This window comes from Pelmatolapia mariae, linkage group LG16_19, assembly GCF_036321145.2.
Source record: "Pelmatolapia mariae isolate MD_Pm_ZW linkage group LG16_19, Pm_UMD_F_2, whole genome shotgun sequence".
NCBI classification, from domain to species: Eukaryota; Metazoa; Chordata; class Actinopteri; order Cichliformes; family Cichlidae; genus Pelmatolapia; species Pelmatolapia mariae.
In genome coordinates this window covers 2,733,610-2,761,055 of record NC_086241.1, presented here as the reverse complement: position 1 = coordinate 2,761,055, position 27,446 = coordinate 2,733,610, and the positions used below count along the sequence as shown (strand labels likewise).

Genomic DNA, 27,446 nt, shown 5'->3' with positions numbered 1-27,446 from the left:
TCTGCAGAGTGACACATAAAAGCAGACACACAGTTAGCTGTGCTGTGTGGGTCTGTGCTCTTAAAATTTGAGTTTAAAAGTGGTGAAACTGTCTTTGGGGTTTTTGTTGACTCACAGTGTTAAATGTTATTAAAATTACGCGGTCACATGCTTGTGTGATACCATTTCTTCTCCTGTTTTCAGCGCTGAGAGGTTGGCTGAAGATTTAAAAGCTTCTGTTCCCAAAAAGTCCTCCGAGTCGACCAGTGAAGCCCCGGCACCAAAGGTAATGTGACTGTACGCTCACAGGTAATGACTACTGTTGTGCTTTACACTCACCAGCCACTTCTTTAGGCACACGTTGCTAGTATCAGACTGGGGGATTTGAGTTCAGTGAACTCGTCATCAGGTTCATGAAGTCAGTCTGAATGTTTTGTGGTGTTGTGCGTTGTCCTGCTGACACGCTGTGGTCATGTGGGGATGGACGCTTAAACGGTGCTCAGCTCATACTGAGCCCCCACCCACACCACCACCACCCCACCATCACACAACCAACAGCCTGAACGTGTTGGATACACCAAATTCTGATCCTACCATCTAAATGTCATAAATGGAAACCTGCCAGACCAGGCAGCTACATTTAGCATATGTAGCCTGAGTTTGCTGTTCTTAGCTGACTAGCATGGCACCCCATTCTGCTTCAGGCTTTAATCTGCTGTGTTCAGAGACGCTCTTCTGCATAAACCCTGCAAATGGCTGTGTGGGAAAAATTTCAGCAGTTTCTGAAATACTCAGACGACAACCTCAACAACCACGCTACGTTCAGAGTCACTTACATCACCTTCTGGCCCGTCCCGATGCTCATTTTGAACCTCAGCAGGTCGTCTTTCTCATCTACATGCCCAAATGCATAAAGTTGCTGCCATCTGATTGGCTCGTTAGATATTTTCATTAACAAGCAGGTGAGGTGGGTTGTGAGTGCATATTGATTACTCTGTAAAAGTAGGTTCAGTCTTCAGTGTGATGTAATTGGTAACAATAGCAGGTCATCCACTTGATCCCGGACTGCTCCAGTCTGCATGCCAAAGTATCCTTGAGCAAGAAACTGAACCGAGTTGTTCTGAGATGCATTCATCTGATTGTGAATGTTTATATAGAATAAAGCGAATGTGTGAATAAAACACTTTGCGTGAGTAGAGTTTATTTACCCTTTAATCTGTGCCTACACTGTTTGCGTGTGACTAACACAGGAAGTAGACAGTTTCTTTAGTGCCTGCACGTGGTAATAAAGAGTGTTTGCATCACGCTGCAGGTTAAAGCAGAGGAGGTCGACCTGCAAAGCGCCGCCCCACTTTCTGACAACCTTATTGACTTCACTGATCCAACTCCTGTGGTAAGAATTACTGCACTGTGTCCTGAATAATCAGCAGTGAAACTCCCACTGCATGTGTGTGGGTTAAAGTAGACCTTTAGCGTGGATGCTAACATTCTTCTGACGTTGTTGTAGCTCCCCCCGGTGCAGCCGACCAAACCTCTCATCACACCGCGCTGGATCATCCCCACAACCGCTGTGAGTTTATCAGCCTCACTTTTTAAAAGTTCACCTGTTTTTGTTTTTTTCCAGGTTTGGCTGTGAGATGATAAAAATGTTTTAGAAGCTGTTTAACTTGCATTCATTGTTCTGAACCACGAGGCTTTCTCTGCACTTCCATAGTCGCCGTGCAGTTTGGCTAATGTAGAGGCGCTGTAGACACTGACCTCCGTCCTTCTCCCTCATCCCCTTCTCACGCAGCCTCCCGGCGCCTTTACTAACGGCCTGCTCGACCTTGACCCCCCATCTAAGGTCAGCCCTCTTCTCCCTTCAGATGGGGGAGCATCCCTCACCTCAGCCCTCCCTCACCTCACTCACACACGTAACGCCGTCTCCACCCTCTCCACCAGGTAAAAGTGTTTGCATTTTGAACCCAAAGTTTGTTTTTTACATCGCAGCCGTCGCTGAAGAGCACGAAACGTCTCCTCACTTCACTGAGACTGAAGTTACAGAAGAGAACATCCCTGACAGTTTAACACGAATCGCTAAGAGCATTTTGTTTGTGGAGGGAGAGACAGCAAAGCAAATTACAGTTGTGTTTTTCAGGTCCTTTATGCACACAGCTTTTTCTTAGTTTTTTATTATTTTGTTTGTGAATGAATCAGTATTAAACAATCAGAAATGAAAAACAATACTGAACAGCAGAACTCTGTTTAACACATGCTTGAGCTGAAAAGCAGGTGTTTCAGTGACAGCAAGTCAGAACATCACAAATCAAACGCAGCACATTCTGACTTTCTGTGAGGTCCACATCTCTGAGTTCAAGCAGACTTCTCATTCACGCCTCAGTTCTTCAAAAGTTGTCTGAAGGATATGACTCTTTAACCTCGTAATGTGACGGTGTGTCTGGTTCTTTTATGTTTTCCTTACATCGATTTTTAAACTCACACACAGTGATCACCGAACTGAGCTCAAGATCACATTTGTGATTTGTCACCTGTAAATAGTGATGGAGCTGGTTTCACTTTGTCAGACTGTAAAAACACGGGTGGACGTTTTAGTTTTCATGCAAGTCTAATGAGAAATTTATTGAAAAATAAAAGCTGCAGTCAGAAAAACCCCCAAAACTCACAGAAGGCAAATATACGGAAGAGGATTAGTGCCACGAAAATTCTGTTCCAGAATTCTGACTTCAATTCTGGAAAAGAAGAAGAAAAAAGACGTTTTCCCAGTGGCCCGAATCCTCTCCATACAAATACAACAAGGACGAGTGATTTTTATTTTTTCTTTCTTTTGTTTTGTGTGTACGGTAGCTTAAATATATGTATTGAAGCCTTGCATTTTGTTTTCCATACAGTAAGTCATTTCTGATTCATAGGTTTATACATGCAGGTGGATCAAATCTGGGCTTTTAATTTCACTTTATTTTTCCAGTGTTTCGGAGCTCCTACGAGGTCGTAAGTGTGAGATATGGATGGTTTATAGAAGCGTGACTGCTAACCATGTGACCTTAACTTCTCTGCCATTTTGGACACACAACAATGTAAATTCAGTGCATAACATTTTATTTTACTGTTGGTTGAACGAGGTAAAATTATAAAGCTATTATTAAGTTGTCGCAGGTTGTCAGACTGCGGCGTGTTCACAATCTAGCAATTTTTACATTTTTTTCAAACTTACGACTCTTAAAACTGGTTCCTGCACACAAACTTTTTTTCTTTTCTGAGGCAGTAATTTTACCGTCTCTTTCACTCCTTCGTCCACAGCACTGTGGCTCAGCCGCCAGCCTCAGAGGATGGAGCCAAACCCAGAGGTCTCTTGACCACTGAGCTCTGATGAAGAAACGAGCGGCCGCCATCACGCTCTTCATCTTCCCGCCTGGTTTCCCGCTTCACCCCCTCACCCACCTACACGCAGGCCGGCTGAGTCTGAAAATGCAAAAGAAGAGGCAGCTTGCAAACCACCACGACCGTAGCTACACAGATCAGCAATATGAAGTACTTTTTTTTTTTTTTTAATGATCTCATGGCGTCGAGCTTAGTCTTTGTAAAATGGTGTATACAAACATTTTAGCCTCAGTATTAAGAAAACCTTGTTTTTAATCTCCTGTTTGTGCACCACGTTAGTAACCTGCCATTACCGAGTCCATCCAGTCACCCAAAGCGCTCTCAGCAGCATCACTGACTGCTTTGAGACTCTGGTGGAAGGTCTCGCCCTGGTTCTGAGTTTAAGCACCGGCAGTGCAAACCGCTGGATCTCAGCTACTCTGAGCTTTCCTCTGTGTGAAGCTGCTGAACGACACTGGATGATGGACGGACGAGATATAAGCTTAAAGTGTTCGAATATAAGAGATCACGCGTGCAAAGCGTTTAAACCCGCTAACACTACATGATGTAGCAACTGGATCTGGAAACGTCACTGGATTACCTTCAAACACTGGACCTTAAGCTGATTTTTATTTTTTTCCCACATTAGATGATTTTAGTTTTTCAGCTGATTTTTTTTTTTTTAATGATCCTGTTCCTGCTCTTTGTAGCTGTTGATGCTTTTAAATGCCCCCACCACCATCATGAGGACTTCCTGTTTTGATTCCGATCACATCTTATAATTTAAATTTTAATCCACACTTTTACCCCACTCTCATTCCTGCTTACTCATCATTAAACTTTTAGCTCCTGTGATCGCTGGACTGCGTGCTGGGAGATGTGTCCGGGTATCTGAATGGATTCGACTCTCCAACATGTCGTAGCTGTTACTTTGCCTTATGTACATGAATGTGCTCTACGTGTCTGATGGGAAAATGCTGGAGATGCCACCCGTACGTCACCTTTGCTGGAATCGTTTAACCTGTGAAATACCCTGAAAGCTGATTTTGTATGAGAGCAAGGTGAGGCCTACGTCTGCACCGTGGGAGTTATTAAATATCTTTCTTTGACCCTTGAATGGTAGAGTTGTAGTATCTCACTGTTATTGTAATCACTAAGTCTGGCCACTCACTCAGGCTGTGGCTCTGTAGTACTTCTCATTATGTCTTCATCAAGGGAAGCCGGCTGTTCTTCGATGTCGTCTTAGCAGTATTTATGCCACAGCTCAGTGTAATTGTTCAAATATTACATGTTGTAGCATACAGGTTTAACGTTTTCACTGTAACTGCTTCAGCTGCTGTTGATATGAAGTAGACATATATTTTTTAAGACTACCTTGGCAGTATAGTTACTACTCTGAGGAGACTTGAGGTGTTTTCTAATTACAGAGGAAGTAGGGAAGTATTACAGATCAGACTGACTGGAAAAAGCAGACTGTGAAGTCTCATTTTTATATAAACTCTTATTTTTCTGGAACACCTGATCATGATTCAGTAAAGTTTTGCCACAGCAGGAGTCGTTGTTTCTCATTCATTTTAAAACTGCGGTGAGTGTAATAATCGCATTACATGCCTATGTTCCTTTTGAAATACACTTTTTATGTAATTTTTTTCTGACTGCTTTTTACTTTTACGCCCTACATGTTTAAACAAATATCTAATTCCTGCATATTACATTTTCAAAACAGGCTCGTTACTTTTGCTTTAACGTTGTTGTGCCAAGATCCTCCTGTAAGTTTACTGTTTAAAGAGCTAAAACCTCCAAAGTTTCAGGAGTAATAAGTCATTATAAGAAGTGTTTGTGAATTCTGTTGGGGAGACCTACCTTGGCACAAAAGTCCAGCTGCTTAATTCACAGGGAGGGAAAGGAAAGAGAGCTAACTCCACTCAGAGATGGAGAACGATGGGACAGGAGGGGAAGAAGAGAGCTTAGACTTAAAGGTAAGAGCTGCTCATTTAAAGCTCACATGTAAATCCTCATGTTTTTAAATCACATATTGGGTCTGAACATGTCACATTATGTGTCTTCGTATTGTCAAACATGCTGCTAAACAAACTGAGGCAGACTGACTGTGTTATTTAAAGGCTGCATGAAAATCCTCTGCAGGTTAGTGCAGAATAAACAGGTTAGTTTGCTGCACAGCGATGGGTTTAAAGAACAGTGTGTGACTGGTGCACAGTGACTGGGTTCATGGTCAGAGTTAGCTTACGTTCCCCCCCCCCCACACCTGCTGAATCCACTTTAACTTGTACACATTTTCCTGTTTAGACACACAGTCACCGTCTACAGTGTAGGTGACAGAAAACACAGATCTAGTTTTTATTTACTCAGCTCGAATCAGAAGAAGTTATAGTTACATTTGTATTCCCCTCTACTGACACTATTTTATCGTTATTGTTAATATAGCACAGGGTGCAGTTAGCTTTAAACGACAAGAGAAACATCCCCCATGAGCTGCTTTTACTTTACTTTGAGTTCAGAGGCTCTACTTATATTGTGCCCACCACACAAGTCAGAAAGTTCCCCAACCAGAAGCCCTGGATCAGCAGTCAGGTACGACACATGCTGCGTCTCTCGGTCTCTGGCATTTAGATCAGGCAATGAGACGGAGTACAAAGCTGTGAAGTGTGGACTGAGGAAAGCCGTCACAGCGGCTAAGAGGCAGTACAGAGAGAAGCTGGATGGCTTCTATTCTTCTGCTGACCCCAGGCGGATGTGGCAAGGCCTGCAGCACATCAGAGTACAGGGCCACCACCAGCACCATCAGCTCTACAGGCGGTCGTCTGGATGGTCTCAATGCATTCTACACCCGCTTCGAGACCTCCCAGACCCCACAGATCACCCGGACCTGCCAGAACCCCCAGACCACCCACCCCCGCCAGCGGTCACAATAGACCAGGTGCACAAAGCCCTGAGGAGGATCAAGCCCCACAAGGCAGCAGGACCAGACAACATCCCGGGACGGGCTCTTAAAGCATGTGCCTATGAGCTGGCTGAGGTTCTTACCTCCATCTTCAACCTCTCCCTCAGCCAGAACATTGTCCCTACATGCTTCAAGACCACAAACATCATCCCTCTCCCCAAGAAAAGCCCAGCCACCTATCTGAACGACTATAGACCAGCTGCACTCACTCCAATCATTGCGAAGTGCTTTGAGAGAGTGGTGCTGGCCTACATCCAGAGCAACATCACAGACACTCTGGACCCCCTGCAGTATGCCTACCGGTCCAATAGGTCCACATCAGACACCATCACTGCTGCCCTTCACTACTCCCTCTCCCACCTGGAAAACAAAGACTCATACATCAGGGTACTTTTTGTTGATTACAGCTCCGCTTTCAATACTGTCATCCCACACAAACTCACTCACAAGCTGGCAACACTCGGCCTGCACGCCACCCTGAAATTTGGTGAGTCGGCCAAGATCCTCAGCAGGTTCTACAGCTGCATTGTGGAGAGCACCCTGACCAGCTGCATCACTGCATGGTACGGCAGCACTACTGCCATGGACCGCAGACGCCTGCAGAGAGTGATAATAACCGCAGAGAAGATCATCAGAACTCTGCTGTCCTCTCTGCAGAGCATCTACCATCGCAGAGTCCAGAGGAGAGCTGCCTCTATCCTCAAAGACCCCACACACACGGACTGTTCACACTTCTGCGCTCGGGGCGGAGGTTCAGACGTGTGAAATCCAGAACATCCGGACTCAACAACTCCTTCTTCCCCACTGCTATCAGACTCTTGAACAGCTGATCCGTATTGAACAGTAATAATATTTTTTTTTTTGCACATCAGGTCATCTTGCATATTAAGCTATAGCTCTTTTGCACACATCTGTTTCAAATCTCCATATTTTGTCTCCTTTTCTGTCTTCATTTATTTATTTGTACTATTGTATTTATCTGTTCTATTTCTATTGTATATATTAATCAGCATCTGTGGGTGGACAGCAAAGAAAGAATTTCATTGCACAGAGAAATGCCTTTTCTCTTGTGACACATTCAAGATTCAAAGTGTTTATTGTAATCTACTTTTTCACTTTTACTTGAGTAAAAAAAGTGAACTAGTACTTCAGCTTTTACTGGAGTATTTGTTAACAGTAGTATTTGTACTTCTAAGTACATAATGTGTGTACTTTTGCCACCTCTGATCATTTGTCTCCTTTCCAGTAAAATACCCAGAATTTAGGCACCACTTAAATTTACTTACATATTAATTATACTTTATGTGAATGTATGTATTCTAATTCTTTTTGTTTCCTGTAAAAACCTGACTCCCTACCCTCGTATTCTAGTGTACCTACCTTTAAGTATTTGTAGTAAAATATAATTGCACTGAATTTTTAAATACATTGAAATTGCATGTTACTACAGGGGAATTACGCCACATTATTACGGCTGTGTTACCAAGTAGTTTGTACCGACTGTCACAATAACTATTTAATAAAGTCCACTAGTCAAATGGCAAAGTTGACGTAGGTGAATGAAGTGGTCCGTTTCATAACCACAGCTGCAACAGCTCAGTCAGTAATGTAGTCCATGTTTTCTACCACTAGATGGCAGACGAGTACCGTTGTTACTCTCGATGCAGTCCAGAGTTGAGCAGAGCTCCACCTTCCATCACTTCACAGATGGCTTCATGCAGAACTGCAAATATCAAACTCATGAAGTCATTAAAGAGCTGAGCCTGCATTTGAGTCCTCGTCTCTGAGTGCGAACAAGGCAAAAGAAAAAACACTACATCCTGGCACATAATGATCTATTTCAGCCATCATTTACAATCTATCTGAAATGACAGCCATGGCACGCAAAGCACTGACTTTAGCTTATCGCACTGAAACCTTTATTTAGTATATTTTAAATGAAATAACTTGGTTACTTGTACCTGTTCATCTAACTATTCATGCAAATATCAAATAGGCCAATTGCGTGGCAGGCTCTCGATGCATTTCAGCATGTAGACATGATCAGGAAGACCTGCTGAACTCCAAACCGAGCATCAGAATAAGGAGGACAGTTGAATTTGGACGAGGCGTGGTGGTTGCTGGTCTGAGTTTTTCAGAAACTGCTGATCTGCTGGCATTTTTCCACACAACCATCGCTATAGTTTAGTTTCTAATAAGCACTCATTACAATCAAGGTATGCCAAAGAGGTCGAGTCTTGAGGCAGCCTGGTCTGATGAGTCTCTGCCTTTTCTGCTGAGAGCTTACTTTACCTTTAAAAGTCGATGTTTTCTCCTTTTTTATCCTCTTTCAGAGTCTTAAAACAGGCCGGTAGGTCCAGTAGTGGCAGAGGGTGGACCTGTTGACTGCACTTTACTACTGTTAACCTCTAGGGTGCAGTGTAGCTCCAACAAAGATCCAGTGAACTCGGTGGTTTTTAATCAACACATGGAGTTATAATTTCATCTGATGTGTAGTAATAAAAATATTTAAAGAATCTGAACAGAGTGATCAGAGACTGAAACTGGGATTCCAGTGGATCTCGCCCCCTGGATATACTCTGCCATGTCTATAAATCACATCTCCGTGTTCAAGATTAGTGTTTGATTTGCTGTTGATCAGATTTCATATGAGTGATGTCTGTATGGGGAACACAGGAGTCATTTGTGACAGTGTGCTTGTATCAGAGTGTGCACATGTAAGTAATGCTCGCAATGAGCTCCTTCTCTCTCCCCCCCCAGAAGTAGAAGTTGTCCCTTTTTGATGAAGTGGTGCATCATCTCTCCAGTTGCTTCATTATCAGAAACAAAACATCAACATCCTTCAAGGCATGATAAACAAGCTGCAGCGTGCTTATTCTGGAGCAGTGCTCGGTGGCTTTAGCCAAACATTTAATACAAAGTAAAATAAAAATGAACTGCGTCGCAGTAAAAGTCTTCGGCGAGTGTTAAAATGAAAGCAGAGCCTGCTGATATTTGCGAATAGCCATATTGGTTTACATTGGTGACTGGTCTGGCTGCAGAGCAACACGTAGTTGGATCATTATGAAGAGGCAGAGCGGCCTACAGCTCAATAACTCAGCCAGGACTGCTCCCCTCAGCAGATGGGCCGACTTTCCCCCACCTTCCAAATGAATAATTGATTACGTACACGGACCTTATGCCAGGTCATGATTGCTTAAGCATGCTCAAAGCTCTGGGTAGATTCATGGAGATTTGGCTAACAGCCCGTGCCCTGATGTCACCAAGCAGACATTACATGGCTTCTCTTAAATTGTAATGGTCTTTGAGGCCGGCTATCAGAACTGTTGGGTGAATACCAAATGCATTTAGAAACTCTCAGCCTTGTTTAGAGTTTGGGTTTTGGTCTGATAAGGATTTGTTAAACCCAGGTTTAGATGACATAACTGCATAGTTCTTTACAAAAAATAACCAAAAAAGTAAAATATCAGGTGTTTGTTATAGTAAGTTATTTGTTATTCACTTCCACAAGAAGAGGTGTTAGAAAGAGGAAGAGATTTGTGAGTTATGACAGAAAGAGGCTCCAAAATGTGACCTGTCACTTTTTTCTTTTAATATCAACGCTTTGTGGAAGCTACTTTGGATTTATATATATATTTTTTAGTTTTCTGATGACTGTTTGAAGACGGAGCAACAACATCTGTTCAAATCTTAAGCTTAACACTAATATCTGACTCATGTCAAAAAAAAAAAAAAAGATTTTTAGATCGAGCATCACGAGTCATGGCGACAAAAACGTCGGCAGTGGCTGACGCGCTGAAAGAAATGAAAACCAAGAGAAACTCACCATCCCGGGTGTTTGTCAGTCACTTGTAAACCAGTATTGGACAAATTTATGAAACTGTATTTGTCAAAATCTTCACAGAGGACGAGATTTTCAACATAACATTTCAAAACATACTGGTTTTCTTTAAAAACCATAAATGATTTTTATTTGCACACAAAAGAATTATGTTTGTGTTTGTATGTGCGCAGATTAACATGTATATCAGGATAATGTTTGTCACTATCCCTTTTCCTTTTCTTTTCATTTGACTGCATCTCATTAACCAACTGTCTCTCCTGTCATTTACAGCCTGTCCTCTTCTTTTTGTACGCCTTTGTCTTAAGCTATTGTTTCTTTGTTAAAAATGTTTAAAAAAAGACTTGAGAAGAAGAACTGTTGATGCTCACAAAGCAGGAGATGGATGTACAAGTTATCACAGAGTTTCCAAGTGTCAAGAACTGGAGTGAGAAGACTCATCAGTCACACAGTGCAAAACAAGCCTGGCACAGGTGGGAGCAAAAGATTTCAAAAACTGGAAAGAAACCTGGACCCCAACAACCCCAAACAACTGCCAAAGTGGGTGAATGACTTAGCCAAGTCAGTCAAAGAAGCCCAACACTAGAACGCTGCACAGACTGGACTATGAGGCTGCAGACCAAGAAAAACTCCACTTCTGCAGAAGAGACACCTTCAAGCCAGCCTGAAGCATGCTGAGGACAAGCTGGAGAAAGATGATGCAGACTGGAAGCAGATGACATGAAACCAGAGCTCTTTGGCCACAGAAATGCTGCTTATGTTTGGAGAAAGAAGGGAGAGGCATACAGCCCAAAGCCACTGTCCTCGCGGTGAAGCACGGTGGTGGCAGTATTATGTGTCTGGACCTGGGAATCCCGACGAGGTGAAAAGAACACGTGAAGATTTTAAAAGAAAACCTCAAGCAGTCAGCAGAAAAATCAGAGTCGGGGTCATCGCGTTGTCTTGCAACATGACAACGACCCAAAACATACGTGAAGAACGACCTCAAGAAACCAAAGTGAAGCTGACCGACTCTCCTGCTACAGAGTCGGTAACGTCCTGACTAGAGTCCCACTCAAAATCTGAAGTGAGCTGAAGACCAAGGTCCATGCCGGAAACCATCAAATCTGGAGGAGCGTGAGATTCTCCGAAGAAGACTGAGCTGGGATTGCTCAGGAGACGCATGTGAGACGTGTTGGAAACGACACCAATCGACTGCAGCTGTTAGCATCAGTGGACTAATAATTTTGAGCCCTGAAGTTTTTGTGAAATTATTTTGTTTCTGTGTGTAAAGTGAAATTATGTAAGCATCCAAAATAAAACCAGGATTTGGGGGAAAGCTGTAACAAAAATTCCGACTCTGTTTAACAGCACTTGGGAAATACTTTTAATGAAATTTGAAATTGAATTTTCATAGGGGGTCTAATAACTCCTCATCTGTCCTCATCTGCACATGCTGATGAGCCCCCTGCCTGATATTGTTCAGATCTACCTCAAACCTCTGACCCGTCAGGGCTCAGACTCAGGACCTCTGGCAACACAACAGATCATTTGGGCTCTCAGGCAGAGCCTCATGGATTGTAACTATTGATTGATTGAATGGCAGCCAGGGAGATTGGAGGCTGGACAACACCTTTGGGCTTTTTGCCATCTTCTTTCAAACTAATCCATAAAAGTTTTTGCAACGTCTTGTGCCACGAGACGGGGAAGCCAGTGACTCAGCCATCGATGTGTGGTTGTGCAAGGTCCATAGCAATGTTTCTGGTGTCTGTTACATGTCACAGTAAGATCCAGGTAAGATTTCCCAACAGAGATTCAGTCACACTAATGGGAGTGTTTTTAATGGTGTGGCTCAAAGAGAAATGGGGAAAAGTTTATGGATTCATGGATGGAGTGGCAGATCTCCACCAGTTCATTTAAACTTCCTCTCCAAGCAAACCTGAGTTGTGTCCATAGAGTTTGAGAGAAAAAAGGATGTAAAATCAAATGTTTCTAATCAGATCTGCACCTCGCAGGCTTTATTTGTTTTGCAAATTAAAACATACTTTCATTTGCTTGGTGCAATCCAGATGCTGATGAAATGTCCTCTATTCCTGGCCCCACATCTGTCTGTGTGGCTTTCTTTCTTCTGATTGTCAGATCCTGATGAAGTTTCCTGTTTCTGCAGAATAAACTGACCTTGGCGGGGGAAAAAATCCCCGCCGCAAACATGAGCAAATGGTGGAGCATCTGGACGGGTGGAGAAAGGGAGAACTAAAGATAGTGCTGCTTTTGACTGTGTGTGTTTGTGTACATGTTTGATTGGCATCCAGATGTCGGGGAAATTCAACAGGTAATCTCCATGACAGGGAAAAGCCAGAGTGTCTCTGTTACACAGACACAAACGAGACTCTGTCCATCAAAACAATAAAGAGCCGTGTTTTGTTTTTTCTGGCTAGCGTGTTTGCAGGAGACGGATTCCTGTGTCGGAGCGTTTTGATAATAAGCTTATACATCTCCGATATCGGAACAGGTTTACATCCTTGGTGTGTGTGTGTGTGTGTGTGTGTGTCTCAGTCATAGAGTGTATACATGTCTGGTCAGTGTACAAAGGTATCCATAGTTAAAGCTCTGAAATGATAAAGACGTGAGTGAGCAGTAATTGATCCCTAGAGGGCTGCATTGTGCCAGCAAGTGTGTGTGTGTGTGCCAGGTGAGATAGTGATGTGCCAGAGGCAGTAAAAAGCCTCATTATTCACACAAGAAAGGACACACACACACACAGAAGCACAGTCATTTTAATTGGCAATATTCATGTCAGCAGTTTGTCTCTCTTTAGAAAAAGCTTATTATTTATCTGTCATGTGTTGAGTATTGTGTTGTGTCTGCTCAAGTCCAGCAGGCTGGATATCAGTGTGTGTTTGTAGACACACACCGTGTGTCGAGTCTGTGTGCTTGGATCGTTTCAGGTTTCTGCTACAACACTTCCAGGAAGGCAAACACCTGATCAGAGCTCGACTTACCGTGCACTCATTTATCCTAAATGTCCACGTTTTACCCCTCAGCTGTAAAAGAAGGCTGATGGGGTATTATTGTCACCCTGTCGGGCAGCCAGGTGAGCGGCACAGACACCCAAGTTTGTGAACACGATAAGTCGAGAATGACGTAGGATTTTCAAACTGGATCACTTTAACACTTTCCTCCATAAAGCCGACATGTGATGACCTCTCCTGAGTTTAGACACCTCACTGTGCATCAATAAAGACGTCCGACGACTATTCCAATGGTAGCTGTAAAGGCAGAAACCTTCTCACCAACCTCTGATGCACACTCAGACATTTAGCTTTTGAAGCGGCCCTGAAATATGACAGAAACCCCTCAGTAAAGGAGAGAGAAAAAACGATTGCTCCTAGTAGAGGTCAAGGGGGAAAGAGTGTCGGAAACCTCTCCTCAGGCAGGTTTGGGTTTTCCCCCTCTCTCCTGTGGGTATGTCTCTTCCTGTTTGGGCTGCCGTTCTCGCACCTGCTCTGTGTTGGGTCGGTAAGTTCATAGTATCTAAAGGCTGGATGCTGCTGCTGTTCCTTCCAGATTGTTCAGGCCAATATGGTGGGAATCAGTCCCTCTTTGATACCTGTTCATGGTGCTTTTTGTCTGCTTGCCCGGTGTTCCCGCCTACTTCCCATTTCCCTGTTTGAAGTCCCTGTTTTCCTCAGTAATTTTGCAAACACTGCCAGCTGATATCATCACCTTCACAGGAAATTATTTATCAATAATCCAGCTGCCTGCCTGCCCGCTCTTCACCGCCACTCACCGACCTGCCCGCCGTTTACCCCTCCAGCAGCTGTATGAGAACCAGAAAGAGTAAGGCAGCTGAAACTGAGCATACATTTTGCAGGATCCTGTTGAATTTTGAACTCCATCTCTCTTCCCTTTCAGTGCCTCGGGTTGTGTTCCTGCTGACAGATCTCTCTCTCGAGGCACCTCCCTGCTCTCTGCTAACTCATGCCTACGTTTTAATAAATGCTGTAAAACTGCTGTCGGCTTGTTGAGTCTGATTCCCGAGTCCACGAGCTCAAACCTGACACAGACTGTGTGCTTAAGTCAGATCCTGGGTGGAAGAGTCCATAATGTCACACCTCCACCTCTCTCTGACCTTCTGCACATCACCGCTCTGAGATCTTCCTCCTCTGTGACTCTCGCTGTACCGCCTGCTCGTCTGACCACCGTGAACTTTAGAGCTTGGAGCCGAGTGGCCCCTCGTCGTTGGAGCTCTCTGTCTCACCACATTCTGTCTTAAAGCCAGCCTGTGTCTTGAACATATATAACTAAATATATATTATTATTTCTTCTTAATATTATTAGCAGTTTGTAATCGGTTCTGTTTGTCTGTTAGCAGTCCATTGTCCACAGTTTCAAATTTGGTGTGGTGGTAGATGCCAATAACAGCGTCATTTTAGTAAAAATCGGGTCTTTTATTGTTGTTCCTGATCAGACTTGGTGGGACGCAGCCTCCTGCTGATGGACCTGATGTAAGAACTCACTGCACTGTAACCAGATAATCAATGTGTGTTACGTGACCTGAGGTGTTAAAGTGATTTATTGTAGTTTTTTTATTCTTTAGAAAGAAAACTTTTTTTAAGTCTATATTGTGTTTGTTAAAGCCTGATTAGGGACACAGGTTGGGCATAACAATAATAAACCTGCTCAGTGTAATAGTGAGACCCTCCAGAACAATGCTGTTTTGCTTAAAAATATCCTTTATTTTCCTCTAAAGAAACTCATTCTCTGCTTTTAATCCATCTGAGGCATTAGGAGCAGTGAGCAACCACGGTGAAGCACCCAGGGACCAGCTCTAGTTGTAAGCCACGAGGGCAAAGTGACGGGAGAATTAACCCTGCGAGTTTCTGATGGTGGGGGAAAGTAGAAGTCCCAGAGGAAACTCTTGCAGGCACATGGAAAATCTTCAAGCTCCACACAGGAGGGTCTTGTTCTGGCCCAGGCTGTAACAGAGCAGCGTTCCCTGGAGCTGAAAACAGAAGGTAATGCTGAAAACTGCAGTCCACTCAGTGATCACTTGGGGCCGGCTCCCAAAGCAAGGACCAGCCAACTCTGTAATAACGCAGCTAACCACTGAGGACTGTTTCAGTTTTTATGTAAAGAGACGTTATAGCAATCCCGGAGTAAAGTCATTTTCCCACCATATGTTGGGAAATTTCCAATTTCTAATTCAGGATATTTTCTGCATTTGCTCTTTCTCACATGCACGAAACAGTCTGAGTCAGGCAGTTAGGTGTGCTGCATGCACAATGATGCAATCTGATATTATCCAAGCTTCATACTAAGGGTGCATGTGTGAGTGCGGCTCAGAGTCCACAGCTGAACTCAAGCACTGCTTCCCTCTGCAGCTCTGAACCTCTGTAGTGAAATCTCTCTCTCTCCAAATGTCAGCCCGGTCTTTTGAAACAATCCACGGTGACAAACACAGTGACAGAGATTCCCCGACACATCAGAAGATGCATATGAATGAGACAGCCTCACCCTGCAGAGGAGAGGGCTGCTGTTATCAGTATAGCAGGTTCAGTGGCTGGCCATGGGCAGGGCTGTGACAGGTTGTGTGTGTGTGTGTGTGTGTGTGTGTGTGTGTGTGTGCGCGAGGGAGGATAGAGGGGATATTGGGCCTATATGGCAAGTGTGTGCTTGAGAGCAGAGACGAATTCTGTGTGTTAAACACAAACAAAAATCATTGTGAAAGAAAGAAATTGAGTTGTAGGTGTGTGTGTGTGTCTGTGTGTGTGTGTGGGTGGCTGACGGGCAGACAGCTTGACAGAGCTCATCTGTGGCAGTCACCCTCCTGTGTGTTATCAACAATGCCCAGACGGGTGCTGCCAATCACCCCACATGCCAACGGGACCTCACATCAACCCATCAGCCAGACCACAAAGACACACAAACACACACACGCATGCACAAACACCTGGGTCTGCAGCGTCATCTGCATGCACACACACAACAGGCTGCGTGCTCTCGCCCGTCACTCTTAGTTGCTGTCATTACGGCTTTGCACACTGGGAGCAGGTGTCACTCACAATCAAAGATGAGGGTGGGACACCCCCTTCACGCACAGCCTCTACACACAGACACACAAACACACAGGGTCCTTTACCCCTTTACTGACTTACAAATCCACCGATACGTTGTTCTGTGGACTAATGCCACACTTTCTTATTCACTGAGAAAATTTCAGAACTACATTCATATGTGGATGCACAACAGGGTGGCAGTAAGAAAAGGTCTGAAGCTGAAGTTGAAATGTGTGTCTGTGTTTTTAGTCAGCGTGCTGGACACACGTAAAGACTTTGACTGCAGGTACTGTGGCAACTTTAAAGTTTTTAAAATTTCTTTTTATAATATTTGTCACACAGAAAAGTTCTGACATGGACCCACTCAGGAGCCGGAGGGCAGGTAGTGAAAATAAGGAGTTAAATTTAAAAAATGTACATGGTTACAGAAAGGTTCTGCAATAAGGAAGCAGGTCATCTAAAGTGAAATAAGGAAAAGTCCAAAGAGAACGACACAGAAAGCAAACAGGGAGGCCAGCAGGAGCCAGGAGAGCGAGCGCAGAAACAGGAGGAGGATGACTCCATGATGCAACAAAGACGAGCACGCGTGCAGCTCCGCCACGTAACGTTCTGATTTTATTCCATCCTTCTGCCAGCTTCAAAGCAACCTGAGAGCATTTCAGAAGCAAAGGGGCCTGCACCACATCACTTTGCTCTGTGCTCTTCATCCTGCATATTTTAGCTTCTGAAACTTGTGAAGCTTCTGAAGCTCTCAAAGCACTTATTAGCTTGAGTGGTGGATCAGCTCCAGTGGCCACGGTGCAGGTACCCCGAGTGGGATTCAGGCAATATGGAAGACACTAAATATACACAGAGGGGGGGAGTTAATGAGGGACAGATGACCTCAGTCAGATAACAGGAAGGTAGTAAACCCACTGTAAGCCAAACTGGGGAACAAACCTTTAACTAAAAGTGAGAGAAACTGCACGTTACCTGGAGCTGTACAGCTACATGAGAGTGTACGACGGTGTCGGTTACCCACAATGCCTTAGCTTCATGAGGAGAAGAGGAGGAACGAGCAGCCAAGTTTGTGCTAGCAGGAGGAATTTAGCATGAGCACAGCATGACACGCTAACGTGTGCTCCCAGCTAATATCATCAGATTTTACTCACACTGTAGCGCTGTTTAGTGTTCATATGTGTTAAATTATTACCTTTGATATAGAAAACGTGTGTCGTGTAGAGTGACTGGCCTTTTCACAGTGGAACAGTTAGCATCTCAAACATGGTTGAATATGGGGAAAACCTGCCAGGTCAGATTTGAAACACAGGGAGCAGAAAAGATGGAGGCAGCATCTGTGATGTCACCCACTGGTCAGACCTCTACATTGGAGAGACCAAACAGCCACTTCATAAACGCATGGCACAACATAGACGAGCCACCTCGATGGGACAAGACTCGGCTGTTCAGCTGCATCTAAAGGTCAAAGGTCACTCTTTGGGGATGCCAATGTTCACAGTTTGGATAGAGAAGACAGATGGTTTGAAAGAGGAGTGAAAGAAGCCATTTATGTCCATTGTGAACGACCATCTTTGAAGAGAGGGCGGGGCTTACGACATCAACTGTCTGCCATCTATAATCCAGTTTTGGGATCCCTTCCTGGACGCCTTAACGCCCACTCACACCCTGGGCCATTTGACCTCAGCAAATCACATGATAGGGTGGGGCTAGGTCTCACAATGGCTGATTGTGACCCACACCCGTTTTTACACCTTGGCTCGTGTGATTAGGTAGCTCAATAGGGGATCCATGACCCTCTTGGGGACACTCCCATAGGTCTTAAAATCTTTGACTCTCTACCAGTTGCTCTTAGAACTGAAGAAACTTCTCGGATGAAACATCTTCCAGGAAACTTAAAGAAGTGCAGATGCTTTTCTTTCCGAGCTCCTTAGACTACGATGACCTGGATGACTGAGAACCTTCACTGACATAGTGAAGTCCTTACAAAGTTTTTTCAGTCAGAACTGATCTGACGGTCCCCCAAAATCATCAGTAACAAAGAGAGCCGAAACATCTTCCCATATTCTGTGCAATCGTAATGCAAGACTCATGGCACTGTCTTTGTCCCTGTTAGAAGGTATTTAGCTACAGAGAGTGAAGGATTCTGGGTATGCAACCTATCCAGATGTGCTTTGTGTAGTCCCCTGAAGGACCAATAAAGTGTGGATGATGTGTGTTCACTGTAAATGACAGAAGCCTGTAAGCCGTGCTTTAGTTTCCGTTGCTTTCACGTCTGGTTTCACCTCAGCCCTTTGCATGTTGTAACTCTCTTCTGCTGCTGGCTGAGGAACCACAGCAGCATAAGCACGAGTAGGAAACAGACTGACTTTTGACAGTTGTCTATAAAGCTGTGTTTGCGCTCTGAGTATTATGTAATGTAATACTGGTTAGTTGACAAGTAGGCAGCACAGGGAAGGGGGTGACAGTGGAGGTCAGAGGACGGGAAGAAGTGCAATAAACAAATAAAAACAACCTCAATCATTTCTCTGTAGGTAGACAAGCCATTCACAGACTACCAGCAGACTGCACATAATTTCAGCCAGTGCACAAACATGCCCGTCCTTTAAGTCTTTTTGCCATCACAGCAGTCGCCCCCTGGTGGTGATTAAAAAGAATGCAAGTTTAAGGCACTTTAATGTTGGCTTGATTCCTCAGTGGACACGACTTTCGTCTTTTATACGATCTCTGATTCGAAACATCCCCACCGTGTTTGAATGTAAGTACTACATGTAAGAGTACGAACAGAAGTACTGAACTGAGACACAGATGGAAAACAACAGAAACTATGACTTTCATGCACAGTCAACGAGTTTAGAGAGATTTCAAAGTTTAGCTTTTATTTGCTGTAAATCTTAAAGCGGCTTACTGAAGTCTGCTTGTTTAAAATACAATTAAACCAAACTTCAGATTGTCCATTCATAAAGTGCATTATTCCTTAGTGTACTAGATTAATTACTGACTCTTTTTGTTTAACTCAGTGATAAAAACAGCAGTAAGAAAAACTTTGAGATGAATTGCCAGTTGTCTTTATTCACACGCTATTTGATCGAGGCGTTGTCCACAAGTACTGAAAAAAAAGTCCTTTTTATTTATGTTTATTCGCACATCTCAGCTAAATGCCACCAAGTTATTACAATGACGGGAGATAAATCTTTTTTATGGTTGAATTTGTCGCTCATTGTACTTGGTAATGATATGATTCATAATATTTACCCTTAATTAAGTCTTTAAGTCTTTAATCAGGTGGAATACTATTGCAGATTGACGCATTCATTCCAGTTTGTTGGCATTTAGCAAACCCCTTTTCATTCGATGAAAGCGTTCATCCACCGAGTCCATTGTGATGGGTTTGTATTGTGTTTTGATTCTTTATATTGTTCGGCTATTTATTCGCCAGCACTTCCTCCAAATCCGTGAGCATCCCTTGTGGTTTGCCGTATCCTAATTGCCACAACGCATCTGTCACACCAAACAACGTTTCCATAACAACCATTATTGAGATAGGCAACTGCAGCCTTTGTAGAGTGTCAGCTAACTCAGAAGGGAACGATACACACGGACACACATACTGTCCACGCAAACGCCGCAAACACACACTCATAAATATTTCAGTGACAGCATCGGTCACATTTGCTTAACTTAAGATGTTATAATTCCACCGATTCAAACAGATAATAATGATCACTCACTCATTACCATGTCTATTTCCATCACTCTTCTTCTTCTTCCTCCTCACTCTCTCACACATGCTGTCTGGATAGAGTATCAGGCCTCTATTCATGGTAATTAGCGAACTGTAATTCTGTCACTCAGGGTCTCTCTCCATCTGTGTGGCTGTGCCATAGAGATAACATCTGCTGAGACGACTGCATGATGCTATATTAGTTTTGTTTTTCTCGGTTTTATATTGAAAGAAAAATAATGCCAATGAAGAAACAAGGCTTAAGGGTTCAACATGCAGCAACAGCTCAGTGACAAAGCTCAGAGAACGTCAGCAGTTCAAATAAAGCACAGGAGAATGAACGTCGTAGCATGCAGGGAGTTTAACCTACACCACCTAACCCAAAGAAGCTCAATTTTCTCTTGAGTTGGTTTAAAATGGCTTCAAATTTTTTCAAGTGCTTCTTAATATAAATGTCTAATCATCATGTGGCAGGGACCCTATGGTTTTTGACAGGCTTACCTTGGATCAGTGGTTCAGGCAGGTGGGTGGGATATGTTCTTTAGTTTCATCTGATCACAGAGCTCCAATCATCTCAAACTGGTTTCTCAGACATGATGATGAGTTCACTGTACTCAAAAGGCCTCCAGGTCACCAGATCTCAGTCTAGCAGAGCACCGTTGGGATGCAGTGGAATGGGGATTAGCATCGTCAATGTGCAGCCGACAACTCATCAGCAGCTGTGTGATGCTGCCATCTCAACATGGTCCAAAATCTCTGTGAAATGTTTCCAGAACTTTGTTAAATCTGTGAACACAGAATGAAGCTCTGTGTAAGAGCAAGGTGTACCTAATAAAGTGCAGCCAAAGTTAGGAGAGCTGGTGAAAGAGCACAACTGACCAGTCCTTATGCACCATCATTAAGACAGAGGTAGATCTGACAATTACAGTTAGATTTGTGTGTCACTTTAATGTATTCGTCTTGGGTGGAGGGGCTCTCGGGAGCAAGTGGAGAGCCAGTAAGTAGGCTTTGCTAATATGAGGTCAACAAGCAGACAACGAGGTCTAACAGCTCACTGTTCTCAGGATTATGTTGCTGCACAAATGCCTACAGAACGCTGAAATGGCTTTGAAACTGCTTACCGCCAGCAGGAAAAACATAAACTGGGGAATAAATTTCCCTCTGCTCAGAATCTGTATCTCTTATTGATGATGGTCAGGGAAAACCAAAGGATTTAGACGGTCTATAAAAACAGCAGAGCCTCTCACTATCCCCAGAAAAATGACTGGTCAGGAGGCAATGGTTCTCAAACATCTGTTTTCTGGAACATAGTCTGCTTAGAGAGATTAGAGATGTAGCATAAATAATGAAGACAACAGACCTCAGAAGAAAACTCTCCTGTAGTTGAATCTTACTGTACGTATATCCTGGATACTCATCCTGCTCTGACTTTATAATGATCCTCGTTTACAAAATGGACATAATGAACAATAAGACTTCCACCTAGAACTAAGCCCACAGGTGAAACAGTGAGAGAGTTGAAGCTGTTGTCTTTTTGCCACCAGAGAAGGCGCCCCCTGTAGGCCATTCAAAACAGTGCAGACTGACTTTAATTTTAAGACCCAAAGGTTTCAACATTTTTTACAGTCTGTCGTCAGAAATGATGAGAATCTTCATCGGTGTCTGTACAGGACTCTTCAGTGTTGCTTAACACATTCAGTCTGCCATCAGTTTATGGAGTCAAGTTAGTAATTACATGCAATCTGTGATAAACCAGCAGAAATCACAGCACTGCTGTCTTCTACAAGCAGAACTTTACAAAATATACACCAGACAAACACAGATCAGACATAAAATTCTGACCACTAAGCACTGGTAACCTTTTATTCGTGGCACCGTGAACAGGAGCGAACATTTTCACCTTAGAGTTGATGTTAGAAGCAAGAAAAATGGGAAAGTGTAAGAATTTGAACGAGTCTGACAAAGGGCCAAACTGTGACAATGATTCGGGCAGAGCATCTTCTTTTTTTTTTTTTTTTTTTTCTTTTTTTTTAAACCTGTCCCGTTTGGTTCTTTTGCCATCAGAATTATTGTCTAAAGGCGAAGAAAGATGCCCAACGGATTTACTTTACCAAATGGACCATCCCAGCCTTGCCGTAATGGTCCATTTGATTTACCTTTTATTGTTTATTTTATTTTATTTATTTATTTATTTTTTTTACTTGCTAGATACGGGACAGGGGAAAAGAAAAGGGAGAAAGAAAGAGGGGGAAGAAAAAAAAACAGCGGAGAAGAGGGACGGGGATAAAGGGCAAAAAACAAAAACCAACAAAATAAGCAGACAAAAAATACATATATCGATCACCTGGATCACCTGTTGAGAAAGAAAAAAGAAAACAAGCAGAAGAAAACGAGAGTAATAGAATAAACAACATCACAATGATATATGGGAATATAACAGTAAATACTAACTAGAAAGCGAAAATTTCAGAAGAAATTTTAAGTGTGCCTATGCCGCTGGTAAACAGTGTAGTTTGCCATTCATACAGCTACAGAGAGCAAAACTCAGCAGAGCAGCCATTCTCCACCATGAACTATGGTAAAAACAAACACCGCTCGCGCCTCACAGATGACAGCTTACAATTTTGGGTAAAGATGAAGTGACTTTGTACAGCCCCGATTTGCAGACGCTGTGCACATAGTTTCATGAGCAGAAGTCCCATTGTACCACGGCAGACCCGACAATGTTTGCATGAACACGCTTTGAAGCATTACGTTATGGACCACTTTTCACACATAGTAGGTGTACCCACACAGCCGGCTGTAGCTTTTCAACTCACAGCCTGACACACACCCAAAAAACAGCCGAGAGAGCACAGACTACGCCAGAGAGGCGTGATTGCAGATGCCGCTCAGGTGGGTCCACCTCCCCTGCAGCGGCACTGCAGACCACGCCCCGCCACACACATCAATCACGTAAAATAAATATTTATGCACTTTTGCATTCACTTTTTGTTTTTTGTTATTTTTACACAGTGTTCTGAATGATTAACAATGGTCTACAGACAATCTTGTGTATTATTATACAAACTTTGGTTGTAAGATGCCCTACCTGGCCCCCTGGCAAAAGCTTTGCTAGATCCGCCCCTGCACAGTTACCAGCTGTCAGCTAAATAAAAAAGGAGCCTGGTGTTTATTTCTCTCAGAAACAGTTCATAACTTCCCTTCAACTCATTCATGTCACCTAAAAAAAAGGTAAACCTGTTTCTCCATCACCAGTTCAGCTCTGATGATTCGGTAAGGTCATCTCCTGGTTTCCACCAGCCGCTTCTACAGCTGTGGCTCCAGCAAACATCAGCTGATACTAGAAATTAAAATCAAATGAATTCTAACAACAGCTGATCAAGCTTAAACGTGCTGCTGTTGTTTAGCGCAATAAACAAACAAGAGAGAAAAGCCGATCATTGATCAGTTTCATGACTGAAGTTTGAACAGGCGAGAGAATGACAGGGGAGGCTGTCATAAAGTTCAACATCAGTAACTTAGCGCACACAGCTGTATAGAAACTCCGTTGTGCTAGCTAGCACGCAGTACAAGTTATTATAACTGATTGTAAAAAGTCAGCACAACGAAAATAAACTACACCTAAACTCGGTTTATATCTGACCCAAATAGAGTGCAGTTCATAACTTCTTACCTGAAATTCAGTTCACCTCACGCTCTGACCGGCAGCCGCCTGCTTCTCCTGCCTTCGGTTTCCCTGATCCACGATCTACCACCGGTTGATCGGCGGTCGCCTCGCCGCCTCTTATGTCTCGTTCCCTGCATGCTCTGTCTGACACACACCGGTGGATAGCTGCCCTCGGTTGTAGCTCCGCGTCAGCGACCACCAAACAACTCAGTTATTTTTTCCACATCGACCAGCATCTGGACAATCCACCGCCTTTCACTGTTTGTACCGTTACTAAAAAAAAACCCCTCATCGGCTCATAAAAACGAAAAATAAGTCCAGCTATGACCCTGAGTCAAAAAGACAGCCAGTTAGCTAGCTAGCTGTGTAGCTCTTTGCAGGCACCGAAACCATCAGAGCTAATATGGGATGTCTTGGTAACACGAGCACATATTTGAAGTTTACATCTGGCCAATCCACCACCTTTCACTGTTTATACCGTTACTAAAATGAATAAATAAATAAAGCATTTATTTATTTAAAATAAGTCCAGCTGTGACCACGAGACTTTACGAAGGACCGGGTGTGAAACCAGAGTAAGCCGCTCTCACTGTCATCCAGGCCGGCTGTAGCTTGTTAGCAAAGCCGCGCTAGCCACACTAGCCAGCTAGCCTCAAGCAGAAACGACATCGTCAGAACATTGTCGCTAATATGGGATGTTTTGACAAAATGAGCAGATATTTGAAGTTTACACACCTATATTCTCGCCTGAAAATATCTTAAAAGTTTATTTTGTGACCTAGAAACAGTATTAAGAGGAAAATAAAAACTAAGTGATGGCCGCCATTGTTTGACTCGGCAGAGGCGTGCTATGAATTGTGGGATATTGAGTTTTCCACCAAGCATTACCGTAACTTTTGAATGATTTGCGCAACCTTAAAAATTCCAATGGCTCCTGAAAGCAGCGACGCTGTGCGCACCGTTGATATTGTCATCATTACGGTAATCCAAATAAGGGTAGACAGGCCGTACTACTCCCGGCATACCACTAGAGAGAGCCAACACACCACAAATGAAGTTTGAAATTTGTATCAGTGGGACCAAAAGATGGAGCCAACACACCACAAATGAAGTCTGTTTCTATGGCGCCAAAAGAAGAATCTTTCTAAATTTGCACTAAAATATTAATATTTAAAAAACTATAAAAGTCATAAACACCAAAAGTGTATACCATACTAGTCCAGCTCCAGCCGCACAAAATGATCTAACATATGTAACCCTATTGTCAAAACTGTTTGGCAGAGAAGCGCGGGAAAATTTTCACTAAAATATTAATATTTAAAAAACTATAATAGTCATAAACACCAAAAGTCATAGCACACCATTCCTGATCCAGCCGCACAAAATGAGGTAACATATATGAAGCTTGTCTCAAAACTGCGAGGCGAGATTCGCTGCAAAATTTCAGGCGGAAACTGAAGAATAATAATAATAATAACTAGAAAAATTTGCATTTCCTGCGAAAATGCAGTGTGGATGCTTTAAAGCTGAAGCTGTCTGCAAAAACTAGCTGAAAAAGCTGAAAAGTTGCAGAAATTGTAAAAACTTTGCAGAACCAAAGGAACTTTGCTAAAATGTAGTAACTTAGCAGAACTGTAGTATCTTAGAGGAAACATAATACTTGGCAGAAATACAATAGCATAGCAGAACTTAGCAGAAATATTGTAACTTACCAGAAACATGATATCTTCTCAAAAATACAAGAATTTAGGAGAAATAGTATAAGATAACAGAAAGAATATATTTAGCCAAAAATACTTAAACATTACAGAAACACTATGATTTACAAAAATAGTACAACATAGCAGAAATACTGTTATTTACCAGAGACACTGTGATGAACTATGAATATTGTAATTTTAAATGAATACTATGTTTTAGCACAAATACTGTAATTTGACAAAAATACCATCATTTGGCAGAAATACTATGTTTCAGCAGAAATACTCTGGTTTAGCACAAATATTATAACATAGCAGAAATACCTCCAAAAGTTGATTCTGTTCATCTGGACGTAGCGTTTTGTGGGAGAAACGTTTCGTCACTCATCCAAGTGACTTCTTCAGTCTCAGCTGACTGCAGGTTTCCCCAAACCTTATAAACAGGACATTTGCATAATGACTGAAACCAGCCCACAGAAGGAACAATGGGCTGTGAGGTCAGTTCCTTAATCATAATTATGCAAATTCCCATGACCATTGATCAACAATCACTGACCAAAACCCACTGATCAAAACCCACTGATCAATGGCCATGAGTCCCATTCACAGAGAGTTGGGGAATGGCTGCAATCACAGCATTGTAAGATGGCGAAAGATGTACCCTTAGGCCCCCTCCTCGATTCAGAGATGGTCTTTCCCTTTTCATGTAAATGGCCTCCTTGACTCCGCGCTCAAACCAGCGTTCTTCCCTGTCCAGGATGTGTATATCCTCATCCTTGAAAGAGTGTCCACTGGCCTGTAGGTGTAAATAGACTGCAGAGTCCTGGCCTGACGAGGTAGCTCTTCTGTGTTGTGCCATCCACTTCGCCAGAGGTTGTTTGGTTTCCCCGATGTGTAAATCCTGGCAATCCTCCTGGCACTTAACAGCGTACACTATGTTACTCTGTTTGTGTCGGGGGACCCGATCCTTGGGGTGTACCAGTTTTTGGCACAGCGTGTTTTGGAGTTTAAAAGCCACAGAGACGCGGTGTTTAGAAAAAATGCGTCTCAACTGCTCCGATACTCCTGACACATATGGGATCACTACAGGTTTTCGCCTGGGCAGCGGTTGTCCTTCTCTCCTGGATCGGCTGGAGCTTTCTTTGGATGTCTTTCCAGCTTTGACAAAAGTCCAGCTGGGATAGCCACATTTACTCAGGGCCTTCTTGATGTGCTGTTATTCTGCCTCCCTGGCCGCTGTGTCTGTGGGGATGGTGTTCGCTCTGTGTTGTAGCGTCCTGATGACACCCAGTTTGTGCTCCAGTGGATGATAAGAGTCAAACCTTAGATACTGATCCGTATGTGTAGGTAGCAGAAATACAATTATATAGCAGAAATGCTATATTTAGAAAGAAAAATATAATATAGTAGAAATACTATGATTTAGCAGAAATACTGTAATCAGCACATATACTGTAACATGACAGAAATTCCTCCACTTAGTAGTAATACTATAACATAACACAAATGTTATGATTTGGCACAAAAACCATAATTTGGCAAAATACTATGATTTAGCAGAAATACTAAGATGTAGTAAAAGTACTTTGATTTAACAGAAATACAATTAGGCCAGGGTCTTTCTGTGTGGAGTTTGCGTGGGTTTCCTCCGGGTACTCTGGCTTCCTCCCACCGTCCAAAGACATGCAGCTTGTGGGGATAGGTTAATTGGATAATCGAAATTGTCACTAGGTGTGAATGTGGGAGTGAATGTGAGTGTGAATGGTTGTCTGTCCCTGTGTGTTGGCCCCGCGACAGACTGGCGACCTGTCCAGGGTGTACCCCGCCTCTCGCCCTATGACAGCTGGGATAGGCTCCAGCGCCCCCCGCGACCCTGAAAAGGATAAGCGGAAGCGGATGGATGGATGGATGGATGGACAATTATGGAGGAGTAATACTTTAAAATGGGAGAAATATTGATACACACACATACACAGAGCCTAAAGGGAACAGTATTTTTTGCCATGGAGTGTTAACAAGAATCTGAGGTCCGTATTAGGAAAGCTGCTAAAATCATAAAAGTTTGCAGAATCGTAATAAATGATGAATATGAATTAGTGGTCTGTGATAGTGTATTAATTTTTAGGAAAAAAAAACATGTCACCCAAAGTGTAATTGAACCCACGACCTTTGGGTTGC

The 27,446-nt window shown here is 43.2% G+C and overlaps 1 protein-coding gene across 4 annotated transcripts in view; it reads left to right on the top strand.

Moving 5' to 3' along the window:
* epb41l5 (erythrocyte membrane protein band 4.1 like 5) overlaps nt 1-4,887 on the top strand; it is a 35,404-nt gene extending 30,517 nt beyond the window's left edge. For 3 of the 4 annotated variants that reach the window (XM_063497409.1, XM_063497408.1, XM_063497407.1), the window contains exons 22-26: nt 184-265; nt 1,292-1,372; nt 1,487-1,549; nt 1,772-1,920; nt 3,277-4,887. In XM_063497409.1, coding sequence (XP_063353479.1) covers nt 184-265; nt 1,292-1,372; nt 1,487-1,549; nt 1,772-1,920; nt 3,277-3,346 — 445 coding nt within the window. In that variant the 3' untranslated portion in view covers nt 3,347-4,887. The remainder of the gene's footprint in view (nt 1-183; nt 266-1,291; nt 1,373-1,486; nt 1,550-1,771; nt 1,921-3,276) is intronic. The other variant, XM_063497410.1, reaches the window with a different exon arrangement.
* The last annotated feature ends 22,559 nt before the right edge of the window (nt 4,888-27,446 follow it).